Genomic DNA, 15,116 nt, shown 5'->3' on the forward strand with positions numbered 1-15,116 from the left:
TCTCTGCCTCTCTCTGTGCCTCTCTCATGAATAAATAAAATCTTTTAAAAAATTTATTTTTATTGAAGCATAAACCTAGAATATTATAATAGTTTCAGGTGTACAATATAATGATTCAACAATTCCATACATTTCTCAGTGCTCATCAGGGTGCTCCTCTTTTTGCCTTGTTGCATCCGAGAGAGCAACCTGGGTCAGTAGCAGCTCTACTGGAGCCACCTGAGGATAGACGGCCAGGGTTCTTGCTTGCTCAAACCAGTAAGGTCTGATCCAGAAATACAGCCTCAATTTTTGCTGTCAGTGTTCCATCAATATGCGAAGGATATAGGTTTCATTAAGTTTGATTAAGTGAACTTCCTTGACTGGGTCATCCAAGATACCTACCTTGACCCCAACTCATCGTACATAAAATTAAAAATATTTCAATTATGAGTGTTTTAATGCGGAAAAAAAAGTGTACTCTTACCTTTATCTATTTTACCCATCCTCAAACCACCTCCCCATTCCACATCTATCTTAACCTCGCGATATGCACTGGAAACCTTGGTCCATTTTACAGTCCGGGCCAGATAGTGACTCCTGACACACAGCTGTGCTGTTTCCAGCCTATCAACAAAACGCTACTTCATGTAAATTTTACCTGAAAGCCATCCTTTGCCAAATCCTAAAATAACTCCCTTTCCTTTGTTTGGTGACAGGCCCCCCGGACTCTATTGGTATGCTACCTCCCTCATTCCATTGAGTAAGTAAACTCTATTTTGTTGAATTACAGGCTTCTCTCCGGTGCTCTGAGGCTCATTGGGCTACAACAGAACTATATATAGTGAGCTAGATATAAATGTTATGGAAAAAGAAAAGTAGGGGAAAAGCCTGTGTTGGAGAAAAGGCAGTTGCAATTTATTATTTTTTTATATATTTTAAAATTTATTTATTCATTCATGAGAGACACAGGGAGAGAGAGAGAGAGAGAGGCAGAGGGAGAAGCAGGCTCCATGCAGGGAGCCCGACGTGGGACTCGATCCCGGGACTCCAGGATCAGGGCCTGGGCTGAAGGCAGGCGCTCAACCACTGGGCCACCCAGGGATCCCCAGGCAGTTGTAATTTAAACAGGAAGGTACAGAAAGGCCTTGGTTAGCGACATCTGAAGATCTCAAAAAAAAGTGGGAGATTTTAAAAAATCTTCTGAGTATTTGGGAAAACCGAATTCTAGGAAGGAGGCATGGTTGGTGCACAAGTCCTGAGTAGGGGCACGCCAGGTGTGTTCCAATCACATTTTCATAGTGTTCCTACCCCGACAACCTCTTTAATTCCGAACCTACCCCTACCCCACCGTTACTCCCTTATCCTGCTTTTGCTTTTTTCCAAGAACTTTTCTATACGCAATTCCGTGCATATTGCGTTCGTTTTCTGCTTGGCGAGCAAGGGCGAGCAAGGGCGGGCGTCCTCACCCATCTCGCTCGCAAAGCAGCCCGAGCTCCGAGCGGTGGGGGACACACAGTAGGAGCTCGACAGGCACGTGTGGAGGCCCGGGGCCGCGGAGAGGACAAGGCCAAGAGATCGCGGAGGAGACCTGCCCTGCGGGGCTTTGAGGGCCACCGCGAGGCCTCCCGCGCGGCGGACCCCGGAAGAGGGCGCTGCAGGACCAGCGCCCGCTACCACGCCCGCCGGATGCGCGCTCTCGCTCCTGATTGGCTGCGGCGGCGCCTGGAAGTGGCGTTGCGCGTGCGCGCTTCCCCCGCGCGGGCTCGAGTGGCGTGTAGCTCCTCGATCTCCGTGGTCCCCGCCGCCGACCCGGCTCCCGCTTCGGGACGCTAGTGCCCGCAGCCCGGAATGTTCCCGGAACTCAATAACCTTCTCGACACCACCCCTGACAGGGCGGAGCAGGTAGGACGTCGCGCGGTGGGAAGGGGGGGGCGGGTCCCGGAGCGTGGCGGAAGACCACATCCCCGGATGAAGCACATGTGTACCGTGGGAAAGACGCGACGTCGGTGGGCACGGGGGGCGCCTGGGAATTGTAGTCCCGGGAAGGGCCGCCCCGGGAACTGGGCTCGGCGCTGGCCCCGCATACTCTCGAAAGTGCCCGGGAAACGGTCGACTGTGCATTGGCTTACGTTCCCAGACGTGTACTGGGGTGCCCTGTGCGTCCTCCCTGGGGTGGGCGTCCCGGCGCCCAGAGCAGGTTGCCTGAGGGTCGGGAGTGAACACTCTTCCTCCTCTTCCTCTTCGTGGTCTTGAATGGTGCTCTTCCAAATTGCTCTCGGTCAACGTCGGCTTGGATCAGGTCGGCCTTGGGCACAACAGCTTCGCCACTTTGTTTTCTCCACCCTCCTTCCCGCAGTCCGGGGCATCCCGAGATTTTTCACATTTTAAACCTGGGGTGTTACTTCTCCCAGGAACTTAACCTGGTTTATTTTATAACCTTTGTCTTCCTAAGGAAATGGCAAGCTCCTCCAGGCAGCTAAGACACCACGTGTACCAGTCAGGCCTTTTTTTTTTTTTTTTTTTTTTTAAGATTTTATGTATTTATTCGTGAGACACACATGCACAGAGGCAGACACAGGCAGAGGGAGAAGCAGGCTCCATGCAGGGAGCCTGACATGGGACTTGATCCCGGGTCTCCAGGATCACACCCTGGGCTGAAGGCAGTGCTAAACATCTGAGCCACCGGGCTGCCCCCAGTCAGGCCTCTTTAATAGGCAAATTACAGTTTTTAATAGACCCTGTGGATTTCAGTTCCCCAAGCCAGCAGGTGGCACTGGCGACCTTGCTAGTTAGTACTGGCACCTCCAAAGTGCTCACCCCAGGGCCAGAGTAGTGAAGTAATGGAGGATCAGAGTGGGCACAAGGAAATGACGGCACTGGAGATGACCCTCAAGTTCTGATAGTGCAATCTTTCATGTTCTAGAAGTGAAAAAAAGTCAGAACATGGAAGTGTTATCTGGTACCACTTGATCCCGACCTCCCCTATCACTGCCAAGGAACTGGAGATGGCAAGAGCAGGGCAGCCAGCCACTGTGGAGACCATCTCTAGGGGTCTTTCCAGGACTTTGCATGATTAGAGCTCTGCCTGAAGCAGTGTCCAGGGCCATTGGGGTGAGAACCTTGTCACTGGAGGTCTCTGTCAACTACTGCCACTCCCTTCTCCCCCACTCTGTTAGACAGAGTTGGTATCAGAATTAGAAATAGGAAAGAAGTTGGATCAGATTAGTTTTTTTGAAGGTCTATTCCAATCTTGGCAGACTGTGATTTTTGTTGGATTCTGATGGTAAAAACTTCTTTTGTTCAGGATCTAGTTCTCCCAAGACTTATCCCTGAGTTACCAAAGTGAATGAGGAAGAGAGGCATTTTATTCTTTGTCTTGGGAAACTGGAAGCTGAGATAGGCTTGCTGCTTGTAAGTGACTTAATAGCAATCACTTTAATTGTTGTTTTTTCCAGAGTTTTGACTTATTTTCTTCTTTTTGGTAATCCGTGTGTCTGTGTCTGTGTGTGTAGATACTGACCCCTTTCCAGGGAGTCTAATTCACCTTTTTGTGTTCTTGTAGGGGAAACTGACTCTACTCTGTGATGCTAAGACAGATGGCAGCTTCCTTGTGCACCACTTTCTCTCCTTCTACCTCAAAGGTATAAGACTCATTGATGCTGTAAAAAGAAACCTAAGGCAAAAGGCAATGGGAATAGTATTTTTTTAAAAAGATTTTATTTATTTATTTATGAGAGACAGAGAGAGAGGCAGAGACGCAGGCAGAGGGAGAAGCAGGTTCCATGCAGGGAGCCCGATGCGGGACTCCAGGATCAGGCCCCGGGCCGAAGGCGCTAAACCACTGAGCCACCCAGGGATCCCCTGCAATGGGAATAGTATTAACCAACCAGGGGTTTGATGTTTGGGTAACAGGTTACTTGACTGTCTTGTTCCCTGCCCATCCCTCCCAAAGGGTGATATATACTCTCTGTATCCATGTCCTAGTTTCCCTTCTCTACCAGTGTGTGGACACTGTCTCACTGAAACTCTTATGTGGCCTCCTGATTTAGTTGCTCCTCATTCCTTGTTTATCTTGAGATGGTTTCTAAAGAACATAGGAAAAGGAAAACTGAAGAGCCACTGTAATTTATATATGGAAGTAGATAATAAGAAGAAAACAGCCGAAATGAAAAAAAGACTCCTTTATCAACTGATTCTCCTTGAGCCCCTACTGAGCCAGGTCAGGATAGAGGGTAGAGTTGGCACTCTTAGTCATAAAAATCCATAGCTCTGAAAGTTTTCTTTTCCAGGTGATGTTATTGTCAGCACTGAAAGAGCAAGAGAATCTGTGGATAAATTGTTAGAATAATTATGTTCAGTAAGGTAGCTAGAACTTCTTTCTGCTCCTCTCATAACTTTTTGGATGTAAGACCAGTTTTAAAAAAAATCAGCTGGGGATCCCTGGGTGGCGCAGCGGTTTGGCGCCTGCCTTTGGCCCAGGGCGCGATCCCGGAGACCCGGGATCGAATCCCACGTCGGGCTCCCGGTGCATGGAGCCTGCTTCTCCCTCTGCCTGTGTCTCTGCCTCTCTCTCTCTCCCTCTGTGACTATCATAAATAAATAAAAAATAAAAATAAAAACAAATCAACTGTATTTTAGTACATCAACACCAAACAGAAAAATATTTTTATTTTTTTATTTCTTTTTTTTAATTATTTATTTATTTATGATAGTCAGAGAGAGAGAGAGAGAGAGAGAGGCAGAGACACAGGCAGAGGGAGAAGCAGGCGCCATGCACCGGGAGCCCGATGTGGGATTCGATCCCGGGTCTCCAGGATCGCGCCCTGGGCCAAAGGCAGGCGCCAAACCGCTGCGCCACCCAGGGATCCCTATTTTTTATTTTTTTAAAGATTTTATTTATTTATTCATAGAGACACACACAGAGAGAGAGAGAGAGAGAGAGGCAGAGACACAGGCAGAGGGAGAAGCAGGCTCCATGCAGAGAGCCCGACGCGGGACTCGATCCAGGGTCTCCAGGATCACGCCCCGGGCTGCAGGCGGCACTAAACCGCTGTGCCACCGGGGCTGCCCAAAAAGTACTTTTAAAAAACCACAATTTATTTACAGTAGAACAAAGTACAATATCTAGCAATACACGTAACAGAAGTACATCTTAGGGTCAATGAAATAAGATATAATTATTATATAAGAAAAAAGTGCATCTTAAGATCAGATTGGTTGTGTCAGGTTGCAAGGCCCCTTGCATCTGTCTAGACCTGCCTCAATGCTTTTGTTTCCAGAAGTATGGATTCTATGAGACTGATTATAAGCAAAGACTTCATCAAAAATCTGTTTTGTTTTCTAGCTAACTGTAAAGTCTGTTTTGTGGCACTCATCCAGTCCTTCAGTCACTACAATATCGTGGGACAGAAGTTGGTAAATATTGAAGACCTCCTCAGTGCAGTCTCTGAGTATGTGGGTCATGCAGGTGTGAGTGGGGCCAAGGCTAGGCTCCTGTGTTTGGATTGTAGAGAACTTAGCAGGAGAGCCACTGAGGAGTGCTGAACCCCTTATCTGAAGGGCTAAGGCAGCATGTCTACCTGTTTTATTAATTTAGAATTTATAGAACCAGATCTGTTGTTAATTAATCAAATGCAGCTGTACTGACTCTGGACCAGTTAAGATTTTCTCCTCAGTGTGCGCTTTAATCTCAGTCCTCCTGAGTTGGAGATCACAGCTTGGTCTTCCACCAAGTTGAATGCCTCCTACTGTCTCCCTAAGTTTAGGGCTTAGGACCCAAATGTGGGGGGAGCTGCTTTTGTCACTTGTTCCTTACTTCATATTTGTCTGCCCTTCATCTTGTCAGATGCAGGTGGGCAAGAATAAGATGGCCAAGAGGGTGTTGAACCTTCCGGCTTAGCCTAGGCCATCACCCATGACCTATGACCAGGGGGACTTACTGTTTTGTTTTTTGTTTTTGTTTTTGTTTTTGTTTTTTGGTCTTGTTTTGTTTTTAATAGGCCAGCCTTAGGGAAAGAAACAGGCCACACATTAGGAGTGATCATTGAAATGCCAGTGTTCTTACTGGGCCATGTCTTTGCCTAATGTCACTCTGATGGGGAGAAACACATGAGAGGATGAGAGGAGGGTAGACCCTTTCCCATCCTTTGCAAAAAAGGAGGAAATTCCTGTGTTAGAGGTCAGAGCTTGAGCTCAGGGAGAACGGTCATGTCAAGAACACACATTACATTCCACGTCTGTGAAGTGTGTCTCTGTGACTCTGGTATCTGTGTTTCTAGATGAGAAATCTGTGTACACTCATGTCCAGATTGGCTACTTTCCTCTCACCTTTGAATCATTATTATCAACACAGCAGGAATGGCGTGCACAGTACTGGGCAGGTGAAGGGCTAGAGTGTGAGCCTCCACACTCTTGGTGTGTTATTGAACTGCCATTAGTAGCATGGTAACGAGCAAGAGCAAAGGTAATAAATAGGAGTCTTTCTGGCTACCAGGGGTGGCTGTGGAGCTAATGGTGCTGCATAGTGGAGGACACTGGAGTGTGAATGAGCAATTGAAACTTGGTTTAGGGGCATGAGGAGCCTAGTCTGTTTTTGCACAGATTGAGCAGCTGGGTTGCATATATATATATATATATATTTTTTTTTTTTTTAAAGATTTTATTTATTCATGAGAGAGAGAGAGAGAGAGGCAGAGACACTGGCAGAGGAAGAATCAGGCTTTAGGCAGGGAGCCCGACGTGGGACTCAATCCTGGGTCTCCAGGATCAGGCCCTGGGCTGAAGGTGGCACTAAACCGCTGAGCCACCCGGGCTGCCCTGGGTTGCATATTTAAATTGTATCCATCTTTGTCGAAATGCAGATTCCTGGGCCCTGCCTGCAAAGCTTCTGGTTCTGGAGTTGTAGAGTGGCACTCAGGGATCTGCCTTTTTAATCGAGTGACACAAGAGCTTCTTAATCGGGTAGTTCATGAAGAGCCATATTAAGTTCTAGTCTAGGGGCACCTGGCTGGCTCAGTCCAAAGAGCATGTGATTCTTAATCTTGGGGTCATGAGTTTGAGCCCGAGCCCTATGTTGGAGGTAGAGATAATTTTAAAAATAAAAAAACTTAAAAAAAAAGTCTAGAGCAGGGGTTGACAAACCATAGCCATATCCATTTGTGTATGAATTGTGTGCGGCTGCTGTCACTCTACCGAATTGAGTTAATTACAGCATAGACTGTATGGCCTGCAAAGCCTGTCTTGCCCTTTGCAGAGAAACTTTGCCCACCTCTGAACTAGTGCATCAAGAATTCATTTTGCTTAGCTCTCATGAGAGTGCCTCCTCAGAGAAGAGGAAAGAAAACAAGAACTTGCTGGTGATAAGATCTTCGTGTAATACAGGCAGTTTGGCAGTTATGATCTATGAGTTATGTTATTGAAAGCCTCAGAGCAGGTCTGAGGTCCTGTGCCACTGATGGGCACACAAGAGGGTTTGTGAAATTCAAAGCCAAGATCTGGCCCTTCTGCAACAGCATTTTTCAGACCTTGGCCATTCTCCCACTGTTTTGTTGTCATTATTACTGTGTCTAAATGTACATAACGTTTAAATACGTACACTTAAAAAGGAAGCTTTATGACACTATTGCAAATTAAAAGCAAGTATTCAGCGGTCATGAAAATGAACATGTGAGCAAGGTGTCAGTTTTTTTTTGTCAAGTGACAAATGTAAAAGCACACCTGAGCACAGTGGGGATTGTGAGTTGGGAACATCCAGTGGAAAGAAGTCATAGGCCCCATCCGAAGGTGGACAGGTGCACATTTGCAGGGTTTAGAGTGTGTCCTGTCCTGTTTTGTGAGCTGGAGTCTGACCTCTACAATCACCTGCGGGACATGGTGATTCACTCTCCTCTGTGTTGTTTAGGGTGTCAGCCTGACTGCAGCACGGGAATGTGGGCAGCTTGTGTTCCTGGAGGGTCTCAAGTCTTCCGTGGATGTCTTCTTCCGGGCTCAGGCGGAGCCACACCCTCTGCAGTTCCTCAGGTCAGCCAGCCTGCAGCCCTGCTCAGAAGTGCACACCTGGTAGGTGGGCCCATACCGGGCTTGCCATGTGATTCTTCCCCCAACTATGTTGGGGACGCAGCTGGCTTCAGTTGGCAGACACTTCCCTGGTTTTGCAGCTTTATCAGAAAGCCCTTGGCTTTGTATGGCTCTATATGGCTGACCCAGATGCTACGGAAAACATTATTTGCTGGGAGTATAGCAGAAGAGTATGTTTTTCTCAACCCTGGCTCAGAACCCTAGCACACACTTTTATTCTGTTTTTGGCTTGATACAGGGCTCAACAGTATGGGCCATGGGCCAGCTACCTGCTTTTGTAAATAAAGCTTTATTGGAATAGCTGCATTCACATATTTGCATATTGTCCCTGGCTCTCTAGCACTCCAACCAGCACAGTTGGGTAGTTGAGACAGAGACCATATGGCCCACAAGCCCAAAATACTACTGTTGCCCTTTAAGAACAAGTTTGTTGACCCCTGGGTTTGCTATTTTGAGATTGGTTTTCCTGTTTCTTGTCCTTGAAGAGTGTCAGCCACAAACATAGCTCTGTGCATACTCCTCACCTGGCTGCTGTTCTTCCTCCACCACAAAGGAGTCCATATGGGAAGTCTCCCCACCGCCCCCTCTCTTAGACTCAGCCTTATGCAGCAGCCTGAAGGCCATGTAGAGTCAGAAGGTCTTGTGCCCTGACTTTGTGTGATCTCACATACAGCCTATTCTGTTTCTGAATCTGGGTGTCTTTGTCTGAATGATGGGCCTGGTTATACCTCACCCCCAGGTTGTGGGGGTTGTCTTCGCTGTTAGCGGTGCTCGGATGTGGAGTGTGGGCCTGTGCCTAGGCCCTGTACTCTGGTGCTTTCTGAGCCTCTTTTGCTGGGAAGTGACTGCCAGGGGTAGTCACTGGGGAGGCGGAGGTAGCTGGGCCATCTTGTTCAGAAATAGGTAGAATCTGTTAGGTACACAAACAGCCTCAGACCTTGGCCTGTCACCGACAGGTCACATGAATTGCTGTTTAGCTTTTTGTACACATTATGACCTCCCGGGAAGGCTTCTCCTGCCGGCCCAATCCAGGTTAATCTTCTGATGCCCTAAGATCTGAGGCTCTCCCTCAGAGAGGGGCTGTGTGGTGTTACTTGAGAATCCAGGAGACTGACTGCTTTTGTGTCCCCCAGTTTCTAGCACAGTGCTTTGTACCTCGTAGGCCTCAAGGAGTGTTTGAAGTGCAGTTTGCTCATGTATGCATGCATTCCTTTTTCTTTCCAACCAGATCAGGAGCCCCTTTGGCTGAGGACTGTGATCCAGTTCTTTGCCTTCCCCCTCCTCTGCCCCGCCCTTTTCCTGTGGTGTTGCTTGGTCCCAGATAAACATTTGTAGAGAGTGATCCTTGCCTGATGTTCCAGGGAGGCTGATGCTGGGAACCTGCAGCCCCTGTATGAGTTTGTACGAGAGGCTCTGAAGCCCGCGGACGATGGGCAGGCTGCGTGGAGGTGCCCGGTGCTGCTGGTGGATGACCTCAGTGTGCTGCTGAGCCTGGGCATGGGGGCGGTGGCTGTGTTGGACTTCATTCACTACTGCAGAGCTGCTGTGTGCTGGGAACAAAAGGTATGGATTGGCTTGCTCTCTGTGCTCCTGCTTGTGGCCTCCATGGGCCCAGAGGGGTCCATACCTCCCTGGCTTGCAGTGATCTTTCTTGTTTATTTGCGTGAGGGTTTGGGTTTATTCTGGTAGGCCCAAAATCTTTTGGTCTCCCATTCTCCACTCCCCTACTTGCCACTGCAAGAAAATAAAGCCCTTAAAATTAAAAGGTTGACCAGTACTGTCTTGAATGTGGCCAGTCGTGTGTGGTACTGTACCAGTCCTAGCTCTGCACACACTCCCTTATGTTTTGGGATAAGTCATTATCACTCTGCCTGTGTTTTGATCAGTTGAGATCTAAACTGCTTTAAAAAAAATTGTGAGATGCGATGCAAGTATAGGACATAACCTTTATTGTCAAATTATGTGGTAGAAATGGGCATTTTGCTAAAACAGAGAGTTAAACAATGGTGGTAGACCCACCTATAAAACTGGAATGGCTGTTGTGCTTGCCTCACAGGAACCCAACTGTAAGAGTTTAGTGACATGCAGCTTGCAACACATCCGCACGGCATCTGGCCCACAGTGACCACTCTTCAGCATGTGGTGGTGCCCCATGTGGTCAGGCTGGGGTGCTGGGCAGCAGCTGGGATGAACTAGTGGAGTCAGCCAGGGGTGCATATACCCAGCGATACGTGTTGAGCACCTCCTGTGTGCAAAGACTTGCCTGACAGTTGGGTTCAGGAGAACTTCCAGGGCCGTATGGCCATAATCACAGGGCTGGGAGCCAGGTGACATGGAGAGAATGGGAGGAAGAGGGAATGGAACAGTCGTGGATGGCTTGAGCAGCAACACTGAGGCAGGCACAGTGCCTGCAGCTTAACTTGCTTTGTGACCCACTGCCACCCTTGTTTTGTAAAAATGTTTCTTATAGTTAAAAAAGTAAAGAGTGTGAGGAGGACTTTAGTAAAAAGTAATTGTCTCTTTCCCAACATGTATATTCTTCGAGAGAGACTGTGCAATTGTGAACCTGTTTTACGTATGTTTGTGTCTCTGCATTTTTCATGTCACTGCCATGCCATTTCATAACATAGTATATTTTGGCGTCCTTTGCCTGAAACAACACACAGATCTGCCACATTCTTTTTAACAACTGGACAGTCTTCCTTTGAAAGGACTTACTACTATTCAGGGTATCCCCTTCAACAGCTCGGCCTTCCCTCCAGTTCTGGTTGGTTAACTCCTACTGGCCCTGTTGACTTGGCTCATGTGTGCCCACCTCCTTGACTCTCTCTGGGCCAGATGGGATGCCTCTTCCCTGTGTTCACTCAGCCCCTCCTCCCCTTTCTCCTAGCTCATGTCCCGTATTATCTCTGGGGCCCACACCAATCCCCTCTTCTCCGTGCTGCGGGGTCTGGCTCATGCCGAGCACTCAGGAGCAGCTGACCAGATGACCAGGACTTGGCAGCCAAGCCTGTTTTAAGAGGGATTGAGCTGGCAGTGTAGGTTGGATGTGCTGGTGAGGCTGGAATTAGGGACCTGGAGCGCAGGCAATGGTCCTTCCCACGGAGGGGATGATTGCAGCAGTAGCAGCAGCAGCATGGAGGCTGATCTGGGTAAAGACATGCAGGGGAGTGAAGATGCTGCAGGCCCAGTGCTCCCTTGATGGCCCTGCTGGGGGGATTGAATTTGCATCTTGATTTCTCTGTTGTAGGGAAACATAGTGGCCCTGGTACACGACAGTGGAGACGCTGAGGACGAGGAGAACGACATCCTTTTGAATGGCCTTAGTCACCAGAGCCACCTGATTCTGAGGGCCGAGGGTCTGGCTACTGGCTTCTGCAGGGACGTGCATGGACAGGTACACAGGGGCTCACTGGGCATCAGCTCCTCACCCTGCACCTGAGCCGAGACTGTACGTGGGATCGTGTCGGGCCCCAGGGGTTGTCTGGTTGGGGTGTTCCTTCAGGTGCTAGGGCAGCCTCAGGAGTTGTGTGAATGCAAGGCAGAGTCTGCTCCCGAGGGCACTAGCCTCAGGTACTAGTACATGTTTTCCATGGTGACCCCATATGCGACCAAAGCGGAACTCTCTAAAAAGGAGACGGCCATCTAGAGCAGAATGCTGGGACCCTGCTGTCAGAATGGAAGGATGCTTCTGCAGGACCTCAGCAGGCTATGAATAAGAAGTTAGTGCTGCTTCTTTTAAAACACAAATCTGGGGGGAACCATACCCATAGCCGGGGTGGCTGTCACCCCCTCTGTTGCCTCTGACCAGAATGTTTGAGAACTCAGGCAGAAGCCAAGGGTCCTGCCTTGGGAGGGAGGTCAGGTTCTAGCCCTCCGGAGGGCTGCCATGGTTCTCTGCCTTCTGGACCTTCTCTTTCAGAATCATCCCCCAAAGTCTCCGTCACAGCTTCCAGGTTAGCTTGACATTGACCACTCTTGACCCATGAGGCACGGGTGGGAGTTTTGGCCCGGAGTCATTCACGGGCAGGTACAGGACAGAGAACAAATATGGGCAAGCCCAGGAAAGCCGTATCAGTGGTGTGTGTGTGTGCACAGCATGAGGAGAGGGTTTTGCCCAGCAGCTTGGGCCGCCTCTGAGGCCAGTCCCCCTGAGCATTCTAGCAAGCCTCGCATTGAGACAGATGAGGATAAAATAAGTGAATGTACTGACTCTAATGAGTTGATTTTCAAAATCAGTGTAGCCAACAAAACCACACGTAGAAAAAAAGACCAAAAGGGAACACATAAGAATACCTTAGTGGTTTTTCTCTGGATAGCGACTTTTCTTTCTCTTTCTCTTTCACAATTTCTGTGATGAGCGGCTGTCACTCCTGTAATGAAGGGGAGTGATCTCTGTAGTTGTAGTTAGCTGGTAAGAAGCTTTGTTTTAGAAGTGGGTCCCATGGCTGCATGGCACCTGACTGGGACCTCTGGAGGCCTCGGTCGCAGGTTGTGGAGGAGGCAGGGACTTGGGGGCTGCTTCCCTTTCATTCCTCTTGTCCCCGTAGCTGAAGATCCTCTGGAGGACACCATCACAGCCTGCAGCCCAGCGGGACCGGAGCCTCACTTACCAGTATAAGATACAGGACAAGAGTGTGTCCTTTTTTGCCAAAGGAATGTCTCCTGCTATTCTTTGACCTGATTGAGAAGCAAACGTGGTGACCTTTGACTGTTTTCAGACGTGAAAGATAAAGCACCTGGCAGCAGTGGACCTGTACACCTTTGAAGTGGCATCTCAGCCTGGACCGGCAGCCCCACTGTGACACGGGGCAGGGGAAGGGTGCTGTGATGGCATGCCTTCGCTCCCCTGGGCCCTGTTAGAAAGCACAGAAGGACCTGCAACCTGGCCTCTGTGGAGAGGGACGGGCTGAAACAGGGTGAAAGTGGTCCCAGGAGCCTTTCATTACATCTGCGTCAGCCTCAACCGCCCATTTTTGCTGTCGCCTTTCACAGCCAGAGTGGGTATGATTGTACCAGCTAGGAGACAGTTGGCAGGCCTCCGGGGGGGACACTGTGGATAATCATGGCTGCCGTGAGGAGAGTCCTCATGTCATGGCTTCCTCGTAGTGGACTGTCTCATCTACTGCATCCTGCAGAGATGTTTGCCCTTCAGTCCAGTCAGAAAACCAGCTTCAGGAAGCTGGGCAGCGTCTCAAGGCTGTAGAACAGGCTGCAGGGAATGGAGCCTGACTCTGGAGTCCTCACTCGCTGACTGAGCCTCTGAGGCTCCCCACTCGGGTCACCGGCTCGCTTCCTCCTGGTTTTCTGTGGTGAGAAGGGTAGAGAGTGTTCTTACTGCCAGGCAAGATGGGGCCTTGGCAACTTGCAGTCTCCCTCAGACGTGAGCTCTTGCCCTAGCATCCCAGAGATGCCACACAGCCCATCAGCCAAGATCACCCGGGAGTGGACGCCAGGGGCCTTCCCTTAAACTGGGTACATTTTTGTTGTATGCAAATAAAACACTGATTCTAAAAGTAAATAACACTGCTCTGCAGGGATTGAGGAAATTTCATATCTATTGTTTAATTTTAACTTTTCATGTTTTTTAGTTTTTGTCAAAGGGAGCAATTCATCACTCCTCAAGTCATACTCTTGTGTTACTTATCCCACTGATAACCAGTAACATTAGCCATTTTTTCCCCCAAAATAACACAGACTTGGTAGAATATTTGAAAATTATGTGTACAAGTCACTTGAGAAAGTGGTTATTAAGATCTAATGAGGGACGCCCGGGTGCTCAGTGGTTTGGTGCTGCCTTCGGCCCAGGGCGTGATCCTGGAGACCTGGGATTGAGTCCCACATCAGGCTCCCTGCATGGAGCCTGCTTCTCCCTCTGCCTGTGTCTTTGCCCCTCTCTGTGTCTCTCATGAATAAACAAAATCTTAAAAAAAAAAAGATTTTATGTTATTTATTTGACAGAACACAAGCAGAGAGAGAGAGGGAGAAGCAGGCTCTAAGCTGAGTGGGGAACCTGACGCGAGGCTCAATCTCAGGACCCTGGGATCATGACCGAAGCTGGAGCCAGATGCTTAACTGACTGAGCTACCCGGGCACCCCTCACAAAACATTTTTTATATGATATGAATGTTGCTATTATGTTTCTTCACTTAATTTATCAATGAGTTCATTAAGTTTTTAATGTTTAATGGTTATTGAGCCTGTTATGGTGTCATTCTAATTTGCTTAGCTATTCTCTTGAGTGTTTAGTTCTGGAGTTGGTAGTTATAAATTATGTTATACGTTTTATTTTTTTATTTAAAAAATTCAAGATTTTATTTCATTTCTTTTTCCTTCTTTCTTTTCTTTTTTTTTTTTTAAGATTTTATTTATTCACGAGAGACACAGAGAGAGAGGCAGAGACACAGGCAGAGGGAGAAGCAGGCTCCATGCAGGGAGCTTGATGTGGGACTCGATCCCGGGACTCCAGGATCACACCCTGGGTGGAAGACAGGCTCTAAATAGCTGAGCCACCCAGGGATCTCCCTTCATTAATTTTCCTAAAGATTTTATTTATACATTCATGAGAGACACAGAGAGGCAGAGACACAGGCAGGAGGAGAAGCAGGCTCTCCATGCAGGGAGCCTGATGTGGGACTCCATCCCGGGACTCCAGGATCACTCCCTGAGCCAAAGATTTTATTTTTATAAAATAAAAAAAATATTTTATGCCCAAAATGGGGCTCAAACTCAAAACCCTGAGATCAAGAGTTGCATTCTCTACCAACTGAGCCAGCTGGGTGCCCTACAAATTTTACATATTAAACCTATTTGGAGGTGGGGGTAGATACTTGTTTCCTTAGAACATTAATTCAGTCACTTAAATAACTGTACAGCTTCTAAATTGCAGGCTGCTGTAGGCATTGAGGGTATGGCCATGACAAAGCAGGTCCCTGCCTGCAACAAATTGAAAAGTAATCTATGTAGAGTTAAACTGTGTAAAGTACTATAAATACAACAGGGAAGGGGCTCCTGGCTAGCTCCATTGGAAGAGCGTGAGACTCTTGATCTCAGGGTTG

At 48.4% G+C, this 15,116-nt stretch overlaps 1 protein-coding gene across 2 annotated transcripts; it reads left to right on the forward strand.

The window, feature by feature from the left end:
* Window positions 1–1,733: 1,733 nt before the first annotated feature.
* On the forward strand, window positions 1,734–14,380 carry ELP6 (elongator acetyltransferase complex subunit 6). Of its 2 annotated transcripts, none has more exons than XM_055344795.1 (7): window positions 1,734–1,884; window positions 3,545–3,623; window positions 5,327–5,397; window positions 7,883–8,040; window positions 9,420–9,621; window positions 11,309–11,455; window positions 12,609–14,380. In XM_055344795.1, exons 1-7 carry the CDS (start codon window positions 1,831–1,833, stop codon window positions 12,735–12,737), a joined length of 840 nt encoding a protein of 279 aa, XP_055200770.1. In that variant the 5' UTR covers window positions 1,734–1,830; the 3' UTR covers window positions 12,738–14,380. The 2 variants fall into 2 exon arrangements, with proteins under 2 accessions (XP_055200770.1, XP_055200771.1); XM_055344796.1 differs by having other exon boundaries at window positions 7,883–8,001.
* The last annotated feature ends 736 nt before the right edge of the window (window positions 14,381–15,116 follow it).

Source organism: Nyctereutes procyonoides, unplaced genomic scaffold, assembly GCF_905146905.1.
Source record: "Nyctereutes procyonoides isolate TBG_1078 unplaced genomic scaffold, NYPRO_anot_genome, whole genome shotgun sequence".
Taxonomy (NCBI): domain Eukaryota; kingdom Metazoa; phylum Chordata; class Mammalia; order Carnivora; family Canidae; genus Nyctereutes; species Nyctereutes procyonoides.